This window comes from Carica papaya, chromosome 7 (genome assembly GCF_054855325.1).
Source record: "Carica papaya isolate Zhongbai chromosome 7, ASM5485532v1, whole genome shotgun sequence".
In the NCBI taxonomy this organism is placed as follows: Eukaryota; Viridiplantae; Streptophyta; class Magnoliopsida; order Brassicales; family Caricaceae; genus Carica; species Carica papaya.
Genome location: NC_142315.1, coordinates 25,631,607 through 25,653,419, shown reverse-complemented (window position 1 = coordinate 25,653,419; position 21,813 = coordinate 25,631,607). Strand labels below are relative to the sequence as shown.

Here is a 21,813-nt window from a genome sequence, read left to right as displayed (position 1 = left end):
AGTATCACAACATTAGGGAGATAAAACAATTTTTGTTCATTTTTTTTTTCAAATTTAAAGTTATAATAATTAAATATTATTATTTAATAAATATTATAAACGATAAACTCGCAATACTGTTGTTTAATTTTCTTTCCAATTTTTAATTCTAAATTGAAGCACTATATTTTTAAGTTGTGTTTTCTATAATCCAAACAATCAGAAAGAATATGTATTATTTGTACAAAAAAAATTCCATTAAGAAATTATATTTTAGAATAATTTTGTACATAAATTCAATTGTAATAAAGAAAATTTTAATACTAAATTGTAATATAAAATAAGTTTAGAGATAAAATTAATAATTTATCTTTCATAAAAAATATTGAGTTATTTGGAATTTTTTCAAAAATGTTTTTGTTGGGTTTTTCGTAATTTCAATGTGATATTGGCTTTGTGTTGCCCCTTTTTAACTCGTATCCAAGCCCACTCCATATATTGAGTCCAGTCTAGATTCCTTTCGATCTGCGAAATAAAACAATACGCCTGCAAACATCAAACCTGCTATAATTCCAGAATTATTTATTATTATTGTTATGTATATATATATTTTTTGTTTTTTTAAGTTTTTAATATTTTATTTTGTACTGATGACATGAGTTTTTAATAATAATAATAATAATAATAATAGTATATATAGGACTGTTGTTTTTTTTTTTTTTTATATAAAAAAAAATAACTTGGCATATATTAATTAACGATGAATTAAAACAACAATATTGGGAATCAACTTTTTCCATATGTGAAAGTGTGGATCTTACGAGCCACCTTGTTACATTGGGGACTTAGCCACTTGACCAGCATATCCGATCTCTATTGAAGTAATCAACGATAATCTGCACTAATGAAGCTGAATTTCGAGTAGTCCTCCTCCCTCGCTATCAATGCTTTTTTGACTTTTTTGGGCATCCACCTCAATGATATTTGGTTCTTAAAAGTTCTCAATGATACTTAGGTTCTTAAAAGTTCTCAATGATACATTACAGAGTATAGCGACATCCCAGAAATTTTGCCAAATACAGTGATATAATATATACGACTAGTGTTAGTATGATAATACAATATATATATATATTTTCATAATATAATACATATAACAATAATTTAAAAGCTTTTATATCTAAAGTTTTTTTTTAAGCTTTGAAATTTGAAAATTGTCAAAAAATTAACAAATTATGCAAAATGAGAAAGTACCAAATAATATAGATCAAGTTATTAGAATGAATAATGGAGTTTAAATTATAATATGTTAAATCGTATATAGTAAAACTATAGTTCACTCTTTATTTAGATACAAGGGAAAAATAATTAAATGGACTAATAAAAATAATCAAACATGAGTATTACATAGTTTAGGACAGGAAACACCAAGTATATTCTCACGAAGAATGCTTAGGAGTACAAGAGGGGGTTGCAGTAAGGAGTGGCCCGCTATGGACCCATCATAAGCCAGATTCGTCAAGTAGTTAGCGCCTCTATTGCCTTTCCGATATGTATGTTGTACCTTAACAATCTACTCTTTCGTAAGCCAAGTCCTGATTGCAAGCAGGAGATTAAAATTTGCATTTGTAGCAATCGTCTCATTATCGATCATCGTATTCAAAAGTTGAATAGCGAGGTCATTATCCTTCTCTAGGATAACACGACATGATCCAATGTTCTAAGCAAGCTCTAGTCCCCCAAGGCGCCCCAAAGCTCTGCCTGAAGAACTGAATAATACCTAATTTTTCGGAGCCAGCCGCTAAGTTAATGTCCCACACAATCCCGGCCCAATGCCCCAGCACAAGCAATGTCATTGTTCTCGCAGAGGGCCCCATTTGTATTGATCTTGATCTAGTCCAGGGGCAGTGGATGCCAACTGACTAACCTCGCGTTCTTTTAGCTAAGGCAGTCCGACAGCTTGGAACTGAAGCTGAAGGCCTGAAATGTATACTTTGTCATCCTAAAAATCTTTTATCTCAGCTCATCTACACTGAGCAACTGGCCATTGAAGACCACGGCATTTCGTTGCTTCCATAATAACCAGCAGATGATGCCAAAAAACGTCCTTCAGTCCTGGAAAGAAGAGCACAAATTGTATTTATTCTATAAATTGGTGGAGAGCCATTCGTCAAAAGTCATGTTGACGAAGGTGTGGGTGGCCGCGCGCGGAATAATTTTTTGCCATAGAGCCTGCACTTGATGACACTCCCTCAGGACATGGTTGACGTCCTTGATACCATGACCACACACCGTGCAACTCGGGTCATATGCCATATGTTGTCGGACCCTCTTCGCACTAGTAAGGAGCCATTTCCTAAGAAGCAACCACAAGAAATGTTGAATACGCTGTGCTCCCAGCTAGCTCCACGCAAGACTCCGTCTCTTATTTGCAAAAAGAGAATAAATGTTAGAAATCATATGTTAAGCGATTTTGACAGAAAACTTACCATTTACAGAGATGCACCAGTAGGGTATATCAGCCCCTAACCCCTCATGCGAAATCCGTGCCACGGCCAGGTGTAGTAGGATCCTAGTCAGGAGCCTTTTCTAAAATCAATGCCAATTCCATTGACCATGCCTTGAGTTTTGCTAGAATCGTCAAGAGGTTATTAAGCAAGGAGCTTGTGTAACACCTTAAATTAATTTTTTGTAATTTAGAATTTAATTATAAATATAATTTCTTAATTTTTCAATTTTTTAATTTTAATTTAGAATAAAAATGAAGTAAAATTGATGGATGATTAAATTGAAAATAATTTTGGGGGAAAAGGGTGAAAATTTAGGTTCTTGGGGTAGTTTTGAAAGAAAAATTAGAAACTAAGAGTCAAAATATTATTAAAAGAAGTTTCGCCACGTAGGATGCTCGATTAGCAGTCCCGAAGAATCGAGACGCGCTGCGTGGTAGCGAACGCTGACGCAGTGCCACACGGGCGATCTGCGTACCCGCGATCGAACGGCTCAGATCCGTTCCTGCGCGCACGAACGGCCCAAATGTGTTCTCTTCCCAAACGAGATCAGACGGTTAGATTTGAACGCGATTGGAAGGTCCAGATTAGATCGTGATGAACGGTCCATATTAGATTGCGATGAATGTTTCAAATTCACTTCCTATTTAATCGCGATCGGACAGTCGAGATCAAATACGATGGACGGTCCAGATCAAAAGTAGACGGATATAAATAACCCCCATCCACACAAAGCCCTAACCCTAGTCGCCAGACCCCCCCGCTGGAGAAAAAGATCCAGCCACCGGGAAGGAGACCGTTGCCACCCACCACCGCGCCAAAGCCCTTTTCGACGACCAAAAGAGGTGAAAATTTTTCTCCTTACTCAGAATTTAATTTTAAACACACTCATAGTCAAATCAAAGTAAAAAGATCAGCCAATTGGTCGAAAAATGTGGATAAATCACGGTGGTGCCGTTGCGGATAATTTCATAAAACGCCTCCGATGAGGCCTTTTTCAATTCCTGTTCTGCGTAATTTTTCCATCATTGTGATCACTGTTTCCTTCTCTATAGGTTGACAAGAGCAAAATACCCAACTGCACCGTGAGTCGGAGGAGCCGCTGCATAGGAGAGCCCTGCCGCCGGTGAGTTTTGGTATTTTCTATTTTTTTGCCAACCGAGACCCCTTAACATATTTTCTCGCAGGGATTGATGAGAAATCGACTGAATCTAGCTGAAAATGGCCAAAAAAAGCTGATTTGAGGTGGACTGCCACCGCGGGCAGCGGTGCCGTCGCCGGAGTACGGCAGAGCTGCCGTCCAGAATTCTAAAATTTGCCAAAATGGACTCTGAGACTGATTTCGAGTTTGTTTGGGATATTTATAGGTACTTATAGTGCATTTTAATTCCCGAAGGAAAATTTAGGAAACCCGGTAACCGCTTGTAGGCGCAGTAAACAACTTAGCTCTTCGGCCACCAAATTGAGTAAGAATCCATCACCATATCATCTGTTATAAAATTGAAGTTTAATTTTTAATAATACGGTATTTTGTGAAATTTAGAAAATATATATAATTAATTACGTGTTACTAATGGAGCCAGTACCGGAAATTATTCTCTGTTAATTTTTATTGATTTATTTTATAGTCTAAATGCATGATTGTATCTTAGTTATGAATTTTATAATTTGAATGCATGTATTACTGCCTTACATGACTGCTGTTAAATTAGAAAATCGAGATATGATTCATTCCCTGATGCATGTTTGTTTATTTATGTGATTACGGTTGATTTGAAAAATAGAGACTAAAGAAAAACAAAAAAATTGTGTGATTAAGTGAATGGATGAAATGACAGCCTTACTGTATATTCTGAGAGATGGTAGACGGACTGGTTACAATAGGAAGCCCTACCGTGAATGTTATCTCATACCAGACGGGGTATCGAAACTTGGTAATTTGGTGCTTATATCGGACAAGGTATGGGGACAGCCCGTTTCACCCTCATACCGGATGGGTTTAATTGAGAATGTTAAAGAAATGGTTCACCCGTAGCGGAGACATCCATATGAATTCCCATGGACACTAGTAGGTCGAAAAAATGAAAGTTTGTTGTTTGATTTATTGAATATGGATTTATAATGTGTGCCTGTTACCAATTGCATATGAAATCATGATAAGTACTATGTTATTATCTCTATAGGTTACTCTTATAAATCTTGCTGCGGTAAGTGGATGGTAAATTATTTTATTTTTAATAAATGTATTTGTTTAAATTAAATGCTCCATTAGTTGTTTTGATTTTTTACCCACCTTCATTTCTGTGTCGGTGATATAATGTGATATTCTTACTGGGCTAGTATACCTCATCCCTTATTTAATCATTTCAGATCAAGAGGATCAGGATCTAAATCCCGATCTGCAAGAGGGTTGCGAGTAGAATGCTAGTTTTCTTTATTTTTCGTTCATTTTCTTATTTCTTTGTATTTCTTTCAAAATAGTGAATTCTGAAACACTAATTGGTACTTTAAGTTATTGTGTAAGGAATGTAAACCTTGAATATTTATTTTGCTTCCGCACTTTAACTATAATTTATTTCTTTTGAATATTTTTGGGATCGTTACAGTTGGTATCAGAGCCGCGTTCCTCGGACCCATTCCTTACACAAAATCCTTAGTAAACACCAAAAATACTGAATTGTCACTCAACATTTCCTTGTGAAATGTAGGTACAGATAAATGGGGAGAGGAAGACCCTCACTAAACCGAGCAGCCCGGGAGGGTTTGCTTAGAGAGGATGTCGACCGGTTATTTGAGATGGTGAAAAGATTTATTGCTGCCCAGCAGGCCCGGGAGGAAAGGAGGGAGCTACCTGACCCTCCACCGTTGCCACAAGTTGAGCCACCCCTGTAGCGAGAAGATCCCGAGCCACCCCGATATGACCCTGCTCCTCCACAGTACCACCCGATACCACCACAGTATGATTCGGTGCCCCAGCCACTGCGTCACCCGACACCACTACAATACAATCTGGTGCCTCCACCGTATCATCAAATACCATTGCAGGGTCATCCAGTCCATTCTCAGCCCAGCCCAGTCCCTCATCCACGGGACCCAGCTCTTCTTATGATGGACCCAGGCTATATAGAAAGGTATAAAAGACTAAATCCTTCTACTTTTGCAGGGGATCCTCCTTTGAAGAGACCGAATTCTGGTTATCTGAGACAGAGAAGGACTTCAAGACCCTCGGGGTGATCTCCGAACATAAGGTCATCCTTGCTAGCTGCATGCTAGTGGGAGAAGCAGATCGCTGGTGGCAACTCAAGTAGGCCACCCTGCCATTTCTAGTCACTTGAGAACAGTTCCTGACAGCCTTTCATGCAGAGTACCTCTCAGAGCATCTCAGACATCTGAAGGAGATGAAGTTTGCACACTTGGTCCAGGGGGATATGACTGTATCAGAATATGCTTGAAAGTTTCTGGAGTTGGGTCGATATTCTCTTGAGAGCATGATGAACGAAGGCAGGAACGTTAGAAGGTTCGAGTGTGGTCTCCATCCTGAGATCAGACAGTAGTTGTTTGTGCTTGAGCTCAACACTTATTCGGCGGTTCTGGCCAAGGCACAGTTAGCTAAGAGGAATCTTCGCACATTCCATTAAGCAGCAGGGAACCTCACGCCCTCAGCTCCACACTGCATATCAGCACCTACTGTACCTGTTCAATAGAACAAGAGACCCAGGCCGATAACTCAGGCTCCCCCTCAGGTTCCAGTAGCAGAACGTGACAAGATTTGTCAATATTGTGACAAGGATCATGGGGACCGACTGACAAGGATCATGGGGACCGACCCTGCTATCGCCTCAACAACACCTACCACATATGTGGTAGAGCCCAACATTATGCGAGGGAGTGTCCGAGTAACCAGAACTAGGTTAAACCTCCTGTTCAGGACAGAGCTTACAATCTCACACAGCAGGATATATAAGCCAACCCAGGCGTGGTACAAGATATGTACACTATCTGTAACCATCTTGCTCATATTTTAATTGTTACAGGTGCATCGCATTCATTTATTTCACATGTATTTACATCAAAATTAAATGTACTGCCTGAAAAACTTGATTCTGTGTTGTTCGTGTCTACTCCTGGGAGTATGATACTACTGGGACAGGTTGCATACAGGGTTTGTGTCATAGATATAGCAGATAGAAAATTGAGTGTAAACCTAATAGAAATTGACACGGAGGACTTTGATGTAATTTTATGAATGAACTAGTTAGCGGCGTATCACGCAACTGTAGATTATTTTAGTAAGAAGATTATATTCAACCCTCTTAATGAGAAGTCATTTACAAATTAATAAAATCATTTAACATTTGTTTCCCTTATGGCAAATTTTGTTATTATCGAGTGCTTTAACCCAGCTGTTTTCTCTAATTAGGTAAACCCAAGAAAGAAATTTGTATTCAAGAGATTCTGGTAGTTTGAGACTTTTCAGATGTGTTTCCGGATGAACTACCTGCACTACCAGTGGATAGGGAAGCCAAATTCACCATAGACCTTCAGCCAGACACTCAACCTATTTCGGTTGCTCCTTATCGCATGAGTCGTGTTGAGATTGAGGAATTGAGGAAACAGATCACTAAACTGCAGGAAAGTGGATTCATCCGACATAGTGTGTCCCACTGGGGTGTTGGAGTCACATTTACAAGAAAAGCTGATGGGACGTTGAGGTTATGTATTGATTACAGAGGTTTGAACAGGGTCACGATCAAGAACAAGTATCCCCTCCCCAGGATTGACGACCTCTTTGATCAGTTGTAGGGTGCCCAAGTCTTTTCCAAAATAGACCTGCATTCTGGTTGCCATCAAGTAAAAATCAGGGCAGAAGACATCCCTAAGATAGCCTTTCGAACCAAGTACGGACACTATGAGTTCCTGGTCATGCCATTTGGACTAACTAACACTCCAGCCATCTTCATGGACTTGATAAACAGGGTTTTCAAATAATTTCTGGATCAGTTTGTTATTGTGTTCATCGATGACATCTTGGTTTATTCAAAAAGCAGGGAGAAACATGCTCACCATCTGACTCAAGTTTTGCAGGTTCTTAGAGAAAAGAAGCTGTATGCAAAGTTGAATAAGTGTGTATATCCGAAAAGTAGTCAGATTACATGGAGTACCAGTGCCAGTAGTATCCGACAGGGACCCCAGGTTCACTTTTCGATTTTGATCTATCCTTCAGAAAATCATGGGAATGAAACTATCCCTTCGTACTGCATTCTACTCTCATACCAATGGGTAGTCAGAAAGGACAATCCACACACTTGAGGATATGCTTCGAGCTTGTGTTATTAACTTCGGGGGCCCTTGGAATGACCATCTACCCCTGATAGAGTTCGCTTACAGCAACAGCTACCAAGCAAGTATTAGCATGACTCCTTATGAGGCGTCATATGGGTGTCCATGCAGATCATCGATTTGTTGGGAGGAAGTGGTTGATAGAAAGCTATTCCGCCCAGATTTAGTAGAGGAGACTACATCTAAAATAGTTAAGATCAGGAAGAACATTCAGACGGTTCAGAACAGACAGAAGAGTTATGCGGACACCCAAATGAGAGATTTAGAATTTGAGACAAGCGATCGGATGTTCCTTAAGATCACTTATTTTAAGAAAATCAGTAGGTTCAGCGAGAGGGGGAAACTGAATCCCTGATTCATTAGACCATTCGAAATCTTAGACATAATTGGTACTGCCACCTACAGACTGACACTGCCTCCAGAACTTTTTAAGGTCCATAATATGTTTCATATGTCCATGTTACGCAAGTACAACTCGGACCCCTCTCACGTGTTGGCCCACGAGCCTCTTTCACTCCAAGAGGATTTGTCCTACGAAGAAGTACCGGTCGGCATTGTGGACCAAAAGAGCAGATTACTTCGCAACAGGAAAATTTTCTTTATTAAGGTCCTATGACAGAATCACACACCGAAAGAGGCCACATGGGAGCTAGAATTAGATTTCAGAGTCAAATATCCCCAACTGTTTGATTGAAAGTGAGAGAGACAAATTTGAGGGACTAAATTTCTTTTAAGGAGGAGAGAGTTGTAACACCCTAAATTAATTTTTTGTAATTTAGGATTTAATTATAAATATAATTTCTTAATTTTTCAATTTTTTAATTTTAATTTAGAGTAAAAATGAAGTAAAATTGATGGATGATTAAATTAAAAATAATTTTGGGAAAAAAGGGTGAAAATTTGGGTTATAGATGTATTTTTGGAAGAAAAATCAGAAATTAGGGATCAAAATGCAATTTAGTGAAGTTTCATCACGTAAGGTTCTCGGTCAGTAGCCCCGACAAATCAGAATGCGCTGCGTGGCAGCGGACACTGATACGGTACCATGCAGGATGATATGCGGGCGATCTGCGTGTCCGCAATCGAACGGCTCAGATCCGTTCATGCGCGCACGAACAGCCTAGATGCGTTTTCTCTCCAAACGCGATCAGACGGGATTTGATCACACAAAGAGTTAGGGAGCAAGGCAGTCTGCATGGCATAGGTCGGGATCACCATGAGTACAAACTTGGCAAGGGTCAGTCAGTCTGCCATAGATAAGTTGGTAGCCTTCCACCCAGAAAGCCTCCTATGTACATTGTCCAAAATGTACCTATAGTATCTTTAGTAATCCTACCATGCAAGAGAGGAACCCCCAAGTACGTACCTAGGTTATTAGAAACCTAGAACCTAAAAATAGAACTAATATGGGAAACCTCCTAATCAGCAACATTATGGGAGAAAAAGATGTGCGTCTTGGACATGTTGATCTTGTGGTCGGAGCTCTGGCAGAACTCGTCAAGCATCCTCTTAATAAAGTGCATCTTACAATTGGAGGTCTCATTAAAAATGATTAGATCATCAGCAAAGAAGAGGTGCAAAAATTAGGAGCCCCCTACGCTCAGAGTAATCGGTCACCAATTGCCATGATGGACTAACTGATCGATGTGTTGAAATAAGCGCTCTATGCACAAAACAAAGATATACAGTAAGAGAGGGTCACCCTGCCAGATGCCCTGTGAGGGGGTGAACTCCTTTGTGGCTACACTGTTCTAGAGGAGTTGTATAGAGCCGAAAGTGATGCAATGCATGATGGTCTAAATCATAGTATGGGGGAGGCCAGCATCATAGAGGGTTTCTTCAACGACCCCCAGCTGAGCTTATCGTAAGCCTTCTCCAGATCCACTATAATCGCCATTTAACTTGTCTTCCGTTTCTTGCACTTCATCGAGTAAATAACCTCATACACTATGATAATATGATCTGAGATACTCCGACCCTCGATGAAACTTGCTTGTGTTTTGTTAATCAGTCGAGATACAATTTTTTTGAGTTTGTTAGCAATGACCTTGCTGATAATTTTGTACGAGACATTGAACAAACTTATAGGTCGGAAGTCTTTTATAGACTTGGGACTATCCACTTTAGGAATCAAAGTAATTAAGGTTTTGTTCTGGCCAGGCTCTAATTCGTCGCCTTGAAAGATCCCAATAGCCATGGTACAGACCGAGTCGCCAACAACATCCTAATAATACTGAAAAAAGGCAACATGCAGATCATCCGACTCAGGTGCCTTGAGGGGTTTTATGACAAAAAGGCTCCCTAAAATCTCCTGCCTAGTGACGGGCCTACTCAAAACGATGATACTGTCAAAGCTGAGAACTGGGAACCTACCCCGAATAGCGAACATAGGACTATCAGGAGCCTCCTTGCAATATAGGTTCTGAAAGAATTCAATGGCCATGTGGCTGAACCAACTCTCGTCCGAGATCCAATTTCTCATCTCGTCCTGGAGTATAAGAATCCTACTGTATCGTTGCCTAACCATCATCCGCGCATGGTAATAGGTAATATTCTTATCCCCTAGAGAGATGAACTCACACATTGACTTCTGCATTTAATAGATTTCTTTTTGTAAGAGGAGCACCTCTAGCTCATGATGGAGAGATGCCTCAAACCTACTCAGATACTCAAAGGAGGAATATTCAAGAGCCTTCTGAACTCTGTTGATACGAGCCATAAGCTGCCTCTTCCAATGGAATATATTACCGAACACCATAGTGTTCCAAGTCTTAGCGTGGTGAGAGAAGTTATCCATAGTGGCTTAGAACGAAGCACCACCTTCCCATCTTCTTTGAATAAAAGTAAGAAACCTTGGGTGGGTAAGCCGAGCAGCAAGGAAGCAAAAAGGTGGGGAGCTCGGCATATGGTGCATCCTAGAGCAGATGAGAAGAGGTCTGTGATTAGACTGGATCTTAGGAAGGTGTTTTACGAAGGAGTCCAGAAACTTGTCAAGCCATAAGGAATTAACGAGGGCCCGATCCAGGCATTAGAGTAGAGTTCCCACATTGCTAAGTGAACTTAAATCCCATAAAGTCGAGTTGAGATAGGCCATTGTGATCGATAAACTGGGAGAAGAAAGAGCACCCACCATTACAACTAATGGCTTCATCTTGTTTATCAGACCCCTTAATAATCACATTGAAGTCCCCAACAAGTAGCCATAAATCTGGGATCGTACTACTAAGCTAAGAGAGATGAGACCATAGGTATCGACGCTTCTGTGAATGGGGACGCCCATACCCAGTAGTAAAGAGAACACCTGGTTCACTACTGTTGTAATGAATCCGGGTATGGATAAAGTGGACATTATTCACCAGGATCTCCACCCGAACTAATCATTCTAAAGAAGCAAAAGACCCCCAGTGAAACCATGGGCTTCCACCCTATGAGAAGAATTCGAACCAATACGACCAATGATGTGATCCGCTTTCTCCCCCAAGATGCGCGACTCCATCAAAGTGAGTATCGACGGTCTGTGTTGCCGAGTTGAAGAATGTGGCTGACTTTGGGATTAGCCGCACCTTGACAATTCTAAGTGAAAATTCTTAAATCCATAAAAAACTTAATAAAAAGGACAAAACCCTAACACAAAACGAAATCAACCGTCAATAACGGCGTGGCTGGCCTCTATTTTAGTTGTCGTCAGACCGTTGACCACACTTGATCCTGCATGCGCACAGCCCAAGAGCTCTGCTGCCAAAAATGTCATCGCATCCAAGGCTTCCTCGCGCTGTTTCTTTACCTTATGGTCATGGCGTGATGTTTTGCTCACCTAGATGCCTAAGCATCGCCGATCCAGGAGCCAAACTATCCTCTGGGTGCGGGAGTTTGACAAAGGACCGTCGGCCTCCTTGATTTTGGCTGGGTTGACTTAGAAAATCATCACGCCTCGGTATTCAATCTGAATAACTGAGTGCTTGGTCAGGTCGAGGAGGGTTGGACCCTGATAGATCGAGGGTGCTGGGTCTGGACTGACTGGAAGGCCCATATTCCCCTCACTAGGCCTACCCGCAATGGGCTGCTTAGTCCCAGATGCTCCATTCATTACTGGGCCTGAGCCCTCGAACGTATTACAAGGGCTCTGTCCACACAGAAACCTAGCCCCCCTCGACCTTACCTCCTTCTATTTCCTTCTGCCTATTTAAATCGTGTTCCTCATCTACCACCCTCTCATCGAGATTGCCCAAATTTTCTCTCCTCTGTTCATCAGCATTAACACCCCCTAAGGATAATCCCTTCAATTTCGCATGCAAATCAACATTAATATTATCTTCTTCTACAATCTCTGCAATCAACTTAAAATGAGATCCTAACCCATTACAGTCGGCAAATCTGGGGCCATTCCTTTTCACATAGTCGTTTCCTTTTTTATTGCTCCTCCGTCCTTGCCTTATCACCTGTATCCAATGTCTGAATTTTTCTCCTTCTGCTGTTGGCTAAGGCGACGCAGACTGATTCCTTCCTTCTCCTCGAGTGGCTTTATTAGCCGGGTCTTCTGTAGCTTTCCTCAGGCAGTGTTATCAAAGGTGGCCGTAACAGTCGCACTCAAAGTAAATCGTTGGAAGCCCTTCATATTCCACCCTCTGAAGGTGCCCCTATATCCAAATTTTAGAAACCAGGGGCTTGGTCAGGTCCACTGAGACGGCCAGACGCATAAACTTCCTCCTCTTCGTCGACTTTGTGTTATAATCAATCATCACCACCGAACCAACAGTCCTGACAATGGCTCTCAACCCCCTTTGTGGTAATATTGGATAGACAGCTTTGGAAAACGAACTCAGGCGACCACTGAAGTGAGACGTTCATTATCGATTGAGAACGAGGCCGTCCATGGTTGCAACGTCAAGTAGTGCCCATAGATGACCCAAGGGTGCCCGATCACTGCATGTGAGTAATCACTAGGATCAGTAAATTTCACAAGATATAAATTATTCTCAAGATTAACCAGTTGAAATGTTCCCGCAGGCCGCCAAAGGCTTTGAAGGTGGTTGAGAAGAGGTCGGTAGCCGATGGCTCTGCCCAACAGACAAACGACTGCCAAGTTCCTCATGGATTGAGCCTGGTAATTTTGGACCCTATATGAGAATGCCATTGTCGGATATTCTCCGGCCGAGGCTAATATCACATCCTCTTCTTTAATTTCGAAGTCGAAAGCCTTACTCTCCGCCAGTTTTACATTAGTAAGTTTGTCTTTGAAGGACATCCGATTGCTTTCCCAACGCTAGTAAAGTCCCCCGCTTTGCTTTCCATCCTCCGATTATGTCAAATCCATGTCACTAGTCTCTTCCACATTCTCGCCTAAGGTTGTGGCACAAACGTCCTCCTCCGCTGATATCAACCAATTGGGATGTTCCTTTATTCTCACTTTATTGGTCGAGCGATCATTGTCCATGCACAGCGGTGCCGTGCCTTTGTTAAGCAATGAAAAGTTGTTCAGATAGAGCATCATACACTCCTTTTATAGTTCATTCTTTTTTAAATTTAAACAAGTGATAAAAATTAAATTAAATTAATGTATAATTAAGAAACAAAACACTATTGAAAAAAGGAAACCAATTTTTTTTCTTGTTAATTAATTACTAAAAAAATTTATTTACGAGTCTTATTCCAAAAAATACACTTTCAAAAATTATAGAAATTTAACTAGTTAAAGCAATGTACTCTAGAAATTTAATTAATTACGTCATAATATAAATTTATTTACTATACGGATTCTCCCTTCATCTGATTCCCTTTTACTTACCTTAATCTCTCGATTCTACGAGTTTGAAACTGGAAAGTCTGGATCCAATTCCCTCCACCACCAAATGGATTCTCTAACTGCGAGCTTCAAACTCTCTTTTATCTTCCTGACGTTAATCTTCATTCTCATCTACTCCTTGCACACCCTAATTGCACACAAATTACTCATCGGTCACCACAAGATTCGGGTCAAAAGGTCGCCGGATCTCCCTCTCCGGTTCCGTTACGACGGCACTTTCAAAATCCTCCAGGTCTGTCTCCGTCCGGTTCCAGCTCCTTCAGTTCTTCCGCTAAAGACCAAACTTAATTGCATTAATCAATCGTTGTTGACAGTTGTTGATCTTAATGCCGATCTGTGATGATGAAGGTGGCTGACATGCATTACGGGAATGGGGCCGTGTCTAGGTGCAGGGACGTGTTGGCTTCTGAGTTCGATTTCTGCTCTGATATGAACACGACTCTGTTTCTCAAGAGGATGCTCGATGCCGAGAAGCCTGATTTCGTTGCTTTTACTGGTACATGACTTTCACTTATTTTAAACCTGGTTTAATTTTAAAGCTATGGATGTGGTGACATTTGGCTTGTGCTTTAGAACGGTGATAGACTGATTGCTTACTCTATTTGAGACAAGATTCATTACATGTGTAGCATGGCTGGGTTAAATAACCCCATTGTTCATGTGGGTTTTTACCAATTATGTTTAATGAGCTAGGTAAATTTGTGAATGGATTCTAGAATCTGTGGAACTCATTTGTACACATATGTACGATTTTAAGTCAAATTGAAAGAATTATGAAGAGGAAGGGAAGATGATCATCTTTCCATATCTTTTCTTGTAAGCTAACCTAACCGTGGCTCTCTCTCTTTTTACCAGGGGATAACATATTTGGTCCAAGCGCTGCTGATGCTGCTGAATCTCTTCTTCAAGTTTTTAGTCCCGTTTTGGAATCTGGACTTCCATGGGCAGCGGTTTTGGGGAACCATGACCAAGAATCTACAATGAATCGTGAAGAACTGATGTCTTTTATCTCTCTTCTAGATTATTCAGTCTCACAAATCAACCCGTCAGCTGAAGATATAATTAATAATGCGAGAGACAATATAGGAAAAGATATTGATGGCTTTGGAAACTATAATCTGAGAGTGCATGGTGCTTCTGGTTCCAATTTAGCAAATAACAGTGTTCTCAACCTTTTCTTTCTTGACAGTGGAGACAGAGAGACTGTTCAAGGTATTCGAACTTATGGATGGATCAAGGAATCTCAACTTAGTTGGCTTCGTAGTGTCTTTGGAGAGTTTGAGGTAAAAAAATTTATATGATGCCTATGCAGAAAGACATTATTCCTTTTGTTTTGATCACTTTCTTTTCTTCGTATAAGTTCATCTGATTTTGTGAACTTTCTACTTTAAAATAATAGAAAATATAGGAAACAAGTTGAACATGGTAGTGGATGGTAGTCAAGTGGCTGTATTTTGCATATGAAATTTGTTATCTTTTTTTTTTAAGTCGTCATTTCTTTGTGCCAAAGTTTCATCTTGCATTATGCTAGACAAAATTCCATTTATCCATTTCTATTACAAGTCCGCTAGGCATACCTGTTCCTGATTATAGAATTCTCACCAGGGAGTTTCCTGTAGTTGGATTACAATAATGTGCTGCAGGTTGCTCATTAACAGGGCCAGAAACAGGATGTTAATTACTTGACAGGTCCAACTACGCCGCCGGCTTTGGGATTCTTCCATATTCCAATTCCTGAAGTTCGAGATCTATACTACCAAGAGATTGTAGGTCACTTTCAAGAGGGCGTGGCTTGTTCTTTTGTGAATGCAGGAGCCTTAAGAACCTTTATCTCCATAGGTGATGTGAAGGCTGTGTTCATTGGCCATGATCACACTAATGACTTCTGTGGGAATTTGGGTGGTATATGGTTCTGTTATGGTGGAGGCTTTGGATATCATGGCTACGGAAAGGCTGGGTGGGCGAGGAGAGCAAGAGTCATATTAGCAGAGCTTGGAAAAGGTGAAAGGGGGTGGATGGGAGTACAGAGGATTAAGACGTGGAAGCGGCTTGATGATGAGAACCTGAGCAAGATCCACGAACAAGTATTATGGGAATCACAACCATCACAATGACTTCTATTGCAGGTAGTACAGACCTTAGCTTGTATCTTACCATGGTTTTTAAACATTTATGTTATTGCTATCATAGATATCAAAGAGAAACCCCCTTAATTGTTTCCGTTTCAAGGAATTTAAATGATTGACCTTGAACTGGGAAGAGAAATATAATTTCCGCTGCTTATATATAAGTTAAAGATCTCTATGTTGAATATGAGTCTGCATGTGTCTCCAATTTGTTCCTTAGAGGAGAATGGACTAGTTGGGTAATTGGTCATTGCCAGAATAAGACTAATGTATGTTAGAAAATTAATGGTTCGGATTTTCTCACAGATCAGTATCATTATTAGGATTATAATTAAGTGCTCTTGACTAACAGTGGTTTCTTTTTGTTATACCCAGACCAAGAGTATTTAAAACTCAGAAGTTCTTTTTTTCTTTTTCTGTATGTTTCATTATGCTAGAAATAGAAGACATTTATAACAAATAAGGTACCTAAATATTGCTATAATGACTCTAATTATAAAGGAAAATATATTCCTATAATCACTTTAATTAGATAGGAAATATAGCTCATGCCAACAGAATATACATAGGTCCAAAAGCATAACATATTTAGAGTTGCCAGCATGTTAAATTCTCTAGAAATTTTGTTAGTAGCTTCAATAAATCATATTTCTTGTCTCTTTGGCTTATTACGCAAGGACTCACAAGATCTGAAGTTTTCAGACCTTTAATTATTCCTGTGGTTGTTAACATTTGCAAGACGTGGTGTTTGCCACTCTCAAATAAAATAAGCCGGATAGCAGAGAAAATAAAATATTATAGATGCATAGATATGTAAATATATATATATGTTATTGGATGTTTTAGTTTACCAAATAAATCGATCACTAAAACTTCCACTGGTGCAGGACTCATTATTAAATCCCCAATCCCCAATCCCCAATATGGCTTAGACCATAACATGTGTAGTTTCTCTGGGAAATGAATTGCAGTGGGACTTGCAGAAATTTACTGTTGAGATATATGCTTCTGATGGGAATGCATTCCTTCTTTTATCTCGGTCAAGTACATTTGTTAAGAGATCCCTCTTTCGTGGCCCTCTGCGGCTTGAGGCAGGATTCCAAGTAGGTAATTGTTTATATTGTTAGTCGGTTTATTTTAAAGAACTTGTTTCGTGGGGTAATTGTTGGTTTACTAATTTATACCCCATCTACTCAAATCATTCATTTGTTGAATGATTGATATCTCTCTCATTTATAAGAAGTTTATGAGTTTGAGTTAGTGTGTTTTTATGTTTCATTATGATTGATATGTAGGTATTATATTAATTAATTAATGAAATATTTGAATTTTCATCTGAAAAAAGAAAAAAGCTTGAAAATTTTGGATTCCTACGGTCTTCAAACGTTCGTGTTTTAATCAAGTAGACTTTGAGATCTCCTGGATAACTAATATCTCTGGGGAATTATTGGACTCGTGAAGTTTTTTTCCAATCTATTTTAAATCTTCAGTCTAGTGAATAAAGAAAACTTTAGCCAAAAAGTCCACAATCAATTTTGAGGCTTCCGCATAATGAATGAAGAAGAGCCAATAAGTTTTCTCACGCATGACCCATTTATGATTATTGAAATATCAAGAGAAACAAGAGAGAAGAGAGCCAGTTCGTAAATTGTGTGCTCCAATTCACTATACCATGTTTAAAACAGTTATTTTAATTAATATTTTTTTAATTTGTTTAATTCTTATATAATACAAAAAAATATTTGTATAATCACTAATACGTATATTCTATGTTATATATATATATATATATATTTATATATAATAAACTAATGCATATCATTTTTTGAATTTATTCTTAATATAAAAAATCAATATCAACTAGTATGTAGATCATTGGATTGTCTTTATCCACACAGTATAAATTTTTTTTAAAATATATGTAATTTGTACACATTTTTATGTTTACAATTGATTTGTTCTATTTCTTTCTAGTACATTTTTATGTTTACAATTAAAACATAATATATGTTTTAATTTCTAACTAATGATAAAGGGTAATTTTTAAATTATAGACTATGGACTTTATTTTCTTTAAAAAAAAAATTGGATCTTAGAACGACTGAAGAAATTTTCTCAAGTATGTAGGAATATTTCTGAACTCATTTTTTTACGAGTTCAGAAATTTTAAAAGTGTGTGTATTATATATAAATTATTTTCATATATAAGATAACTAATTTCTTTAATCTTATTCGATAAAAATAAAATAAAGTGCAAATAACCCACAAACATTTTTAACTGCAGATGGCCAAAAATTAAGGGTTTTAAAAGGTCACGATATGTAATGGCTTTCAAATATGAATATTTAGTAATTAAAAATTTATAATTAATACTGTAAAATTGAATTTACTGTAACGTTATAAAAATATATGATTTAATATCATCAAAATAAGCGCATTCTTTAGATTATAAGGTTGATATAATCGTGCCCACGTATAAAATATACGACTTAAAAAAAAGACAAAAAAACATTTTCAATAATGATATATATATATATATCTTGTAATATTTAACAAACAAAACAGAAAGAAACAAATTCATGCTTTTACTTCTCCCCTCATTGATATTGAACAAGTCTCCCTCTTTCTCTATATAAATACGAGGGATTTCAAACAATGAACCATGGCGGCAACCAGCAATGAAGAATTGGTCTCGCTTCTCTCCAGTTTCGATAACATCTACAAGGTATAATAGTACGTATGATATGTACTGTGTCTGTATTTGTTTTCTTTTTTCTTGTTCGGATGATTTTTTCTTCCTTTCATCCGTTTGGCTGCTGAGGAAACGAGGAAAAGGAAATCATTTCAATAGAGGCTCTTTGATTTTGTGTTCACATTTTTCTAAGGGAAAAAGGAATATAAATTTGTAAATATAGTTTTGAACTTCATAGTTCTTTATTCAGTTCGATGAGTATTTTCTCGGTGACGTTTCTTTCTTTTATTTACTTCCAATCTTGAAAATAGCTTTGCTTTCTGGAGTTTTTGTTCTGAGTTTGAAGTTTTGGAACATATCTTTTACTGCCTTTTATCGCGAACCAAACAGAAGTCTAGAACACTTAAAGTTACGATGACTGCTAATCACATTTATCCGGGGAAAAAGAATCCCGAGCTTCTTTTTAGACCATATCTAGGGATAATTGAGCTGGACAATTAGTTCTCTAGATCCAAACTTCAAAATATACGTTCTCCACTTTCTGTGCATCCAACAGTGGCTTTACTTGTGAAATTGGATAAACTTGATGTTCTCAGGACTTCAAGTCGGGGATTAGTGAGATCGAAGTGCTGAAATCAAACTGTAGGACGGAAATCAAGAGAAGAGAGGCTCTTGAAATCACATGCAACAGTCTCAAGCAAGGTTAGTTGTTGAATTTCATTATTCTTTTATTTGTAAGATCGGACTTTCCTTGATCGTAGTTTCTATGCTTTTTCATGTTTAGCAGCTTTAGAAATTAGATTAAGAAATTGACCAGATAGGTTTTGGATCTGTATTTCGGCTTCGTGCTTTTGTAGACATTGAAGAATCTTAGTTATAATGCAGAAAATGAGCGGCTGATGAAACTGTATACAGAATCTTTAAACAATCTCGCTGATCAGGTGCACCATCTTTTAGTTTTTACTCAGCAGTGAGCTGTTCAGAATGTTGTCCCCAGATATAATAAACGTGTTTAGTAAAAAAAAAATTATTGAACATAGGAATGCATAATATATTTCATTTAGGTTATAATCTATGCTCAAGGTAACATTTATTCTGAAATACAGCTTGCGCGCAGGACAACATGTCAGAGCTTGAGAGAGGAACTGAAGACAGTGAATGATGCATGTCTTAGCAAAGAAAATGTAAGTTTATTTCATGTTTAAACTTCATTTCTATAGTCTATGGTACATCTTGTGCAACAGTGAGTTTCAATTTGTATGGATCACATTTTGGGGTCCTATTATTGTGGTCCTGAGAGGCACCATGACTATTTTCTAATATTCCATTGTAACTTTGAGCTATAATAAAATGCACGCAGAAATTAAGTGATTGCTAAAAATAGTTATTATCTTATAGTGAAATGTTGGACTGTGGAAGCATGATGGCTTTGGATCACCATAGAATTTTCCAACATTCTGTTATTGTCACAGCTCAAGTTTCTTGATGCTGTAAATTATTGTGGAACTGATTCTTGTCATCTAGTTATCTTGTTAGAAATGTATTATTTGGAGAAGTTGAAATTGTTGCAAGCAGGGATATAAGAAGGCTTTGGAATCACTGAAGCAAAGGTACGAGGCAAAAATTGGAGAGTTAGAAGATGAAATCAGGTGAAGTTTTCTATTTAAACAAACAAACATGTTACCTCTAATATTTGAATTAAGTTTTTCGCTGAGAATGAAGCAACCATTTATAGAGGCCTTCTACTTGAAAAGGCATCAAATGAAGCAGTCAATAATCACCTCCGCCAAGATTTAACAGCACATATAAACCATATTCAAGCTCTGGCAAACCAGTTGGATCAAGTCCGTTCTGATGAGGAGTCAAAATGTCAGGTTCAAAATCCACTATGCATTTCCTAAATTTCCTTTCTTTCTACAAATGAATGAGCTCGATATACGTACTTGACAGATCATCTAGAGATTCAAGATTTGAGGGAGTGCTTGCTGGTTGAACAGGAAGAGAAAAATGAGCTCCAGAAGAGACTCCAGGATTTGCAAAAGGAATGTGAGTGCCACTTTTTTTCTCATATCCTCTGAGAAAATGTTGTGGTTTGAATATATAAATAATGGAAAGTTCTCAGGATTAATCTTACCAACAATCTTCTCTATGAGAGGATGTGGCCTCAGTTTCCAACTAAATCAATGATATAATTTCGGTTCCAATAATTAACGGTAATTCTTAATTGGGCAGGTTGTTCAGTTTTCCGGTCATATCTTGTAAGTTAGATCAATCATGTTTCAAATCATTTCCCATTTTTTGTTTCCTGTAATTATGTTTTTGAGCTTAAAAAGAAGTTTCGGATCATTTCATTTCGCATTACTGTTTATCTTGAATCATTATGTTTTGGACTTTGGATTACCTCAAGATCAGGTCTTCTTGGCTTTGGGTAATGTTAAGGCTCACCTTTCAACTGCCTCATTTACATCTTCCAAGTTTTGTTCGAGTTAATGTTTATTGTTCAGGTTGTAGCTTGGTTCATTTCTGATTTAGGATCATTACAAGCCTGGAGTTTTTGGTCACTCTAGGTTCACGTCCTACCATCTTGGGGTAATAATAATAGTCAGTTTCGCCAACATGACTCAACTACGCTGAAGTGTGTCTTGAATCCAATTTACTTGTGCTTAGATTCTAGACTTGAGGTCTAGTGTTTACAAGTCAGCATGCAGCTCTGTTGCATATGTATCTGAATTTACTTCTATGATTCTCAATCGTTTGGTTGGTGGTTAATTGTCGAGTTGATTACAATTGCTCCATTCTGGAATTTAAAAAAAAAAAACTGCACAAAACCTCTGTGGATTCTTGTTTTCTTGCCAAAATATCTTATCTCTTAAAACTTTAAAGATATAGAGCATTATAGACCAAAAAACCCACCCAAGATTAAGTGTTCACAATTCAAAAAGCTGCTCTGCTGCATGGCTATATGAATCACTTTACTAATTCAAATGGTGTTGCTGATTGTTAATCTGGCAGTATTAATTAGCAGAACAAAGTTGGTTGAGCAACAGCGAGATCTTGCATCAAATCTGCAGGTAGAATCACTTAAACTGAAGCTGATGAAACTGAGGAAAGAAAATGAGATCCTCCGAAGGAAGATTTCTTGTTCAGCAGAAAATTAGGTAGGAATCTCCTCTTCCTTTGCTAAAATTCGCTGTTTTTGTCATGTTGAATTGTTGTATCGACGTTTGATACTGGATAACCTTGTTTGTATAACTGAGATGAATCTGCTCCCTTAATTTTCTAGCACCAAATTGAGAAGTTCTGATAAGGTCGTTATTTGCCCGTTTACACTATTTTTTCACCCTCAAATTTTAAGCAAATTACTTT

At 38.2% G+C, this 21,813-nt stretch overlaps 2 protein-coding genes across 4 annotated transcripts; both read left to right on the top strand.

Annotated features, from left to right (window-relative positions):
* The first annotated feature begins 13,581 nt into the window (after positions 1–13,581).
* Positions 13,582–17,015, top strand: PAP28 (purple acid phosphatase 28). Of its 3 annotated transcripts, none has more exons than XM_088208170.1 (5): positions 13,582–13,861; positions 13,978–14,125; positions 14,485–14,912; positions 15,288–15,755; positions 16,727–17,015. In XM_088208170.1, the coding sequence occupies exons 1-4, from the start codon at positions 13,676–13,678 to the stop codon at positions 15,741–15,743; spliced, it is 1,218 nt and encodes a 405-aa protein (XP_088064296.1). In that variant the 5' UTR covers positions 13,582–13,675; the 3' UTR covers positions 15,744–15,755; positions 16,727–17,015. The 3 variants fall into 3 exon arrangements, with proteins under 3 accessions (XP_088064296.1, XP_088064297.1, XP_088064298.1); XM_088208171.1 differs by having other exon boundaries at positions 16,643–17,015; XM_088208172.1 differs by having other exon boundaries at positions 13,721–13,861; positions 13,944–14,125.
* LOC110811094 (4/1 protein short form protein) lies at positions 15,745–21,754 on the top strand. Its single transcript, XM_088208173.1, has 9 exons — positions 15,745–15,755; positions 16,727–16,858; positions 19,044–19,149; positions 19,333–19,388; positions 19,554–19,631; positions 20,023–20,096; positions 20,183–20,316; positions 20,398–20,493; positions 21,460–21,754. Exons 4-9 carry the CDS (start codon positions 19,347–19,349, stop codon positions 21,603–21,605), a joined length of 570 nt encoding a protein of 189 aa, XP_088064299.1. The 5' UTR covers positions 15,745–15,755; positions 16,727–16,858; positions 19,044–19,149; positions 19,333–19,346; the 3' UTR covers positions 21,606–21,754.
* Positions 21,755–21,813: the final 59 nt, after the last annotated feature.

Coding starts and splice junctions, on each gene's coding strand:
- LOC110811094 (XM_088208173.1), top strand. CDS start 19,347: ATGAAACTGTATACAGAATCTTTAAACAATCTCGCTGATCAG. Junction 19,389..19,553: donor TAAACAATCTCGCTGATCAG/GTGCACCATCTT, acceptor TCTGAAATACAG/CTTGCGCGCAGGACAACATG. Junction 20,097..20,182: donor GAGTTAGAAGATGAAATCAG/GTGAAGTTTTCT, acceptor AACCATTTATAG/AGGCCTTCTACTTGAAAAGG.
- PAP28 (XM_088208170.1), top strand. CDS start 13,676: ATGGATTCTCTAACTGCGAGCTTCAAACTCTCTTTTATCTTCCTGACG. Junction 14,126..14,484: donor TGATTTCGTTGCTTTTACTG/GTACATGACTTT, acceptor TCTTTTTACCAG/GGGATAACATATTTGGTCCA. Junction 14,913..15,287: donor GTGTCTTTGGAGAGTTTGAG/GTAAAAAAATTT, acceptor GCTCATTAACAG/GGCCAGAAACAGGATGTTAA.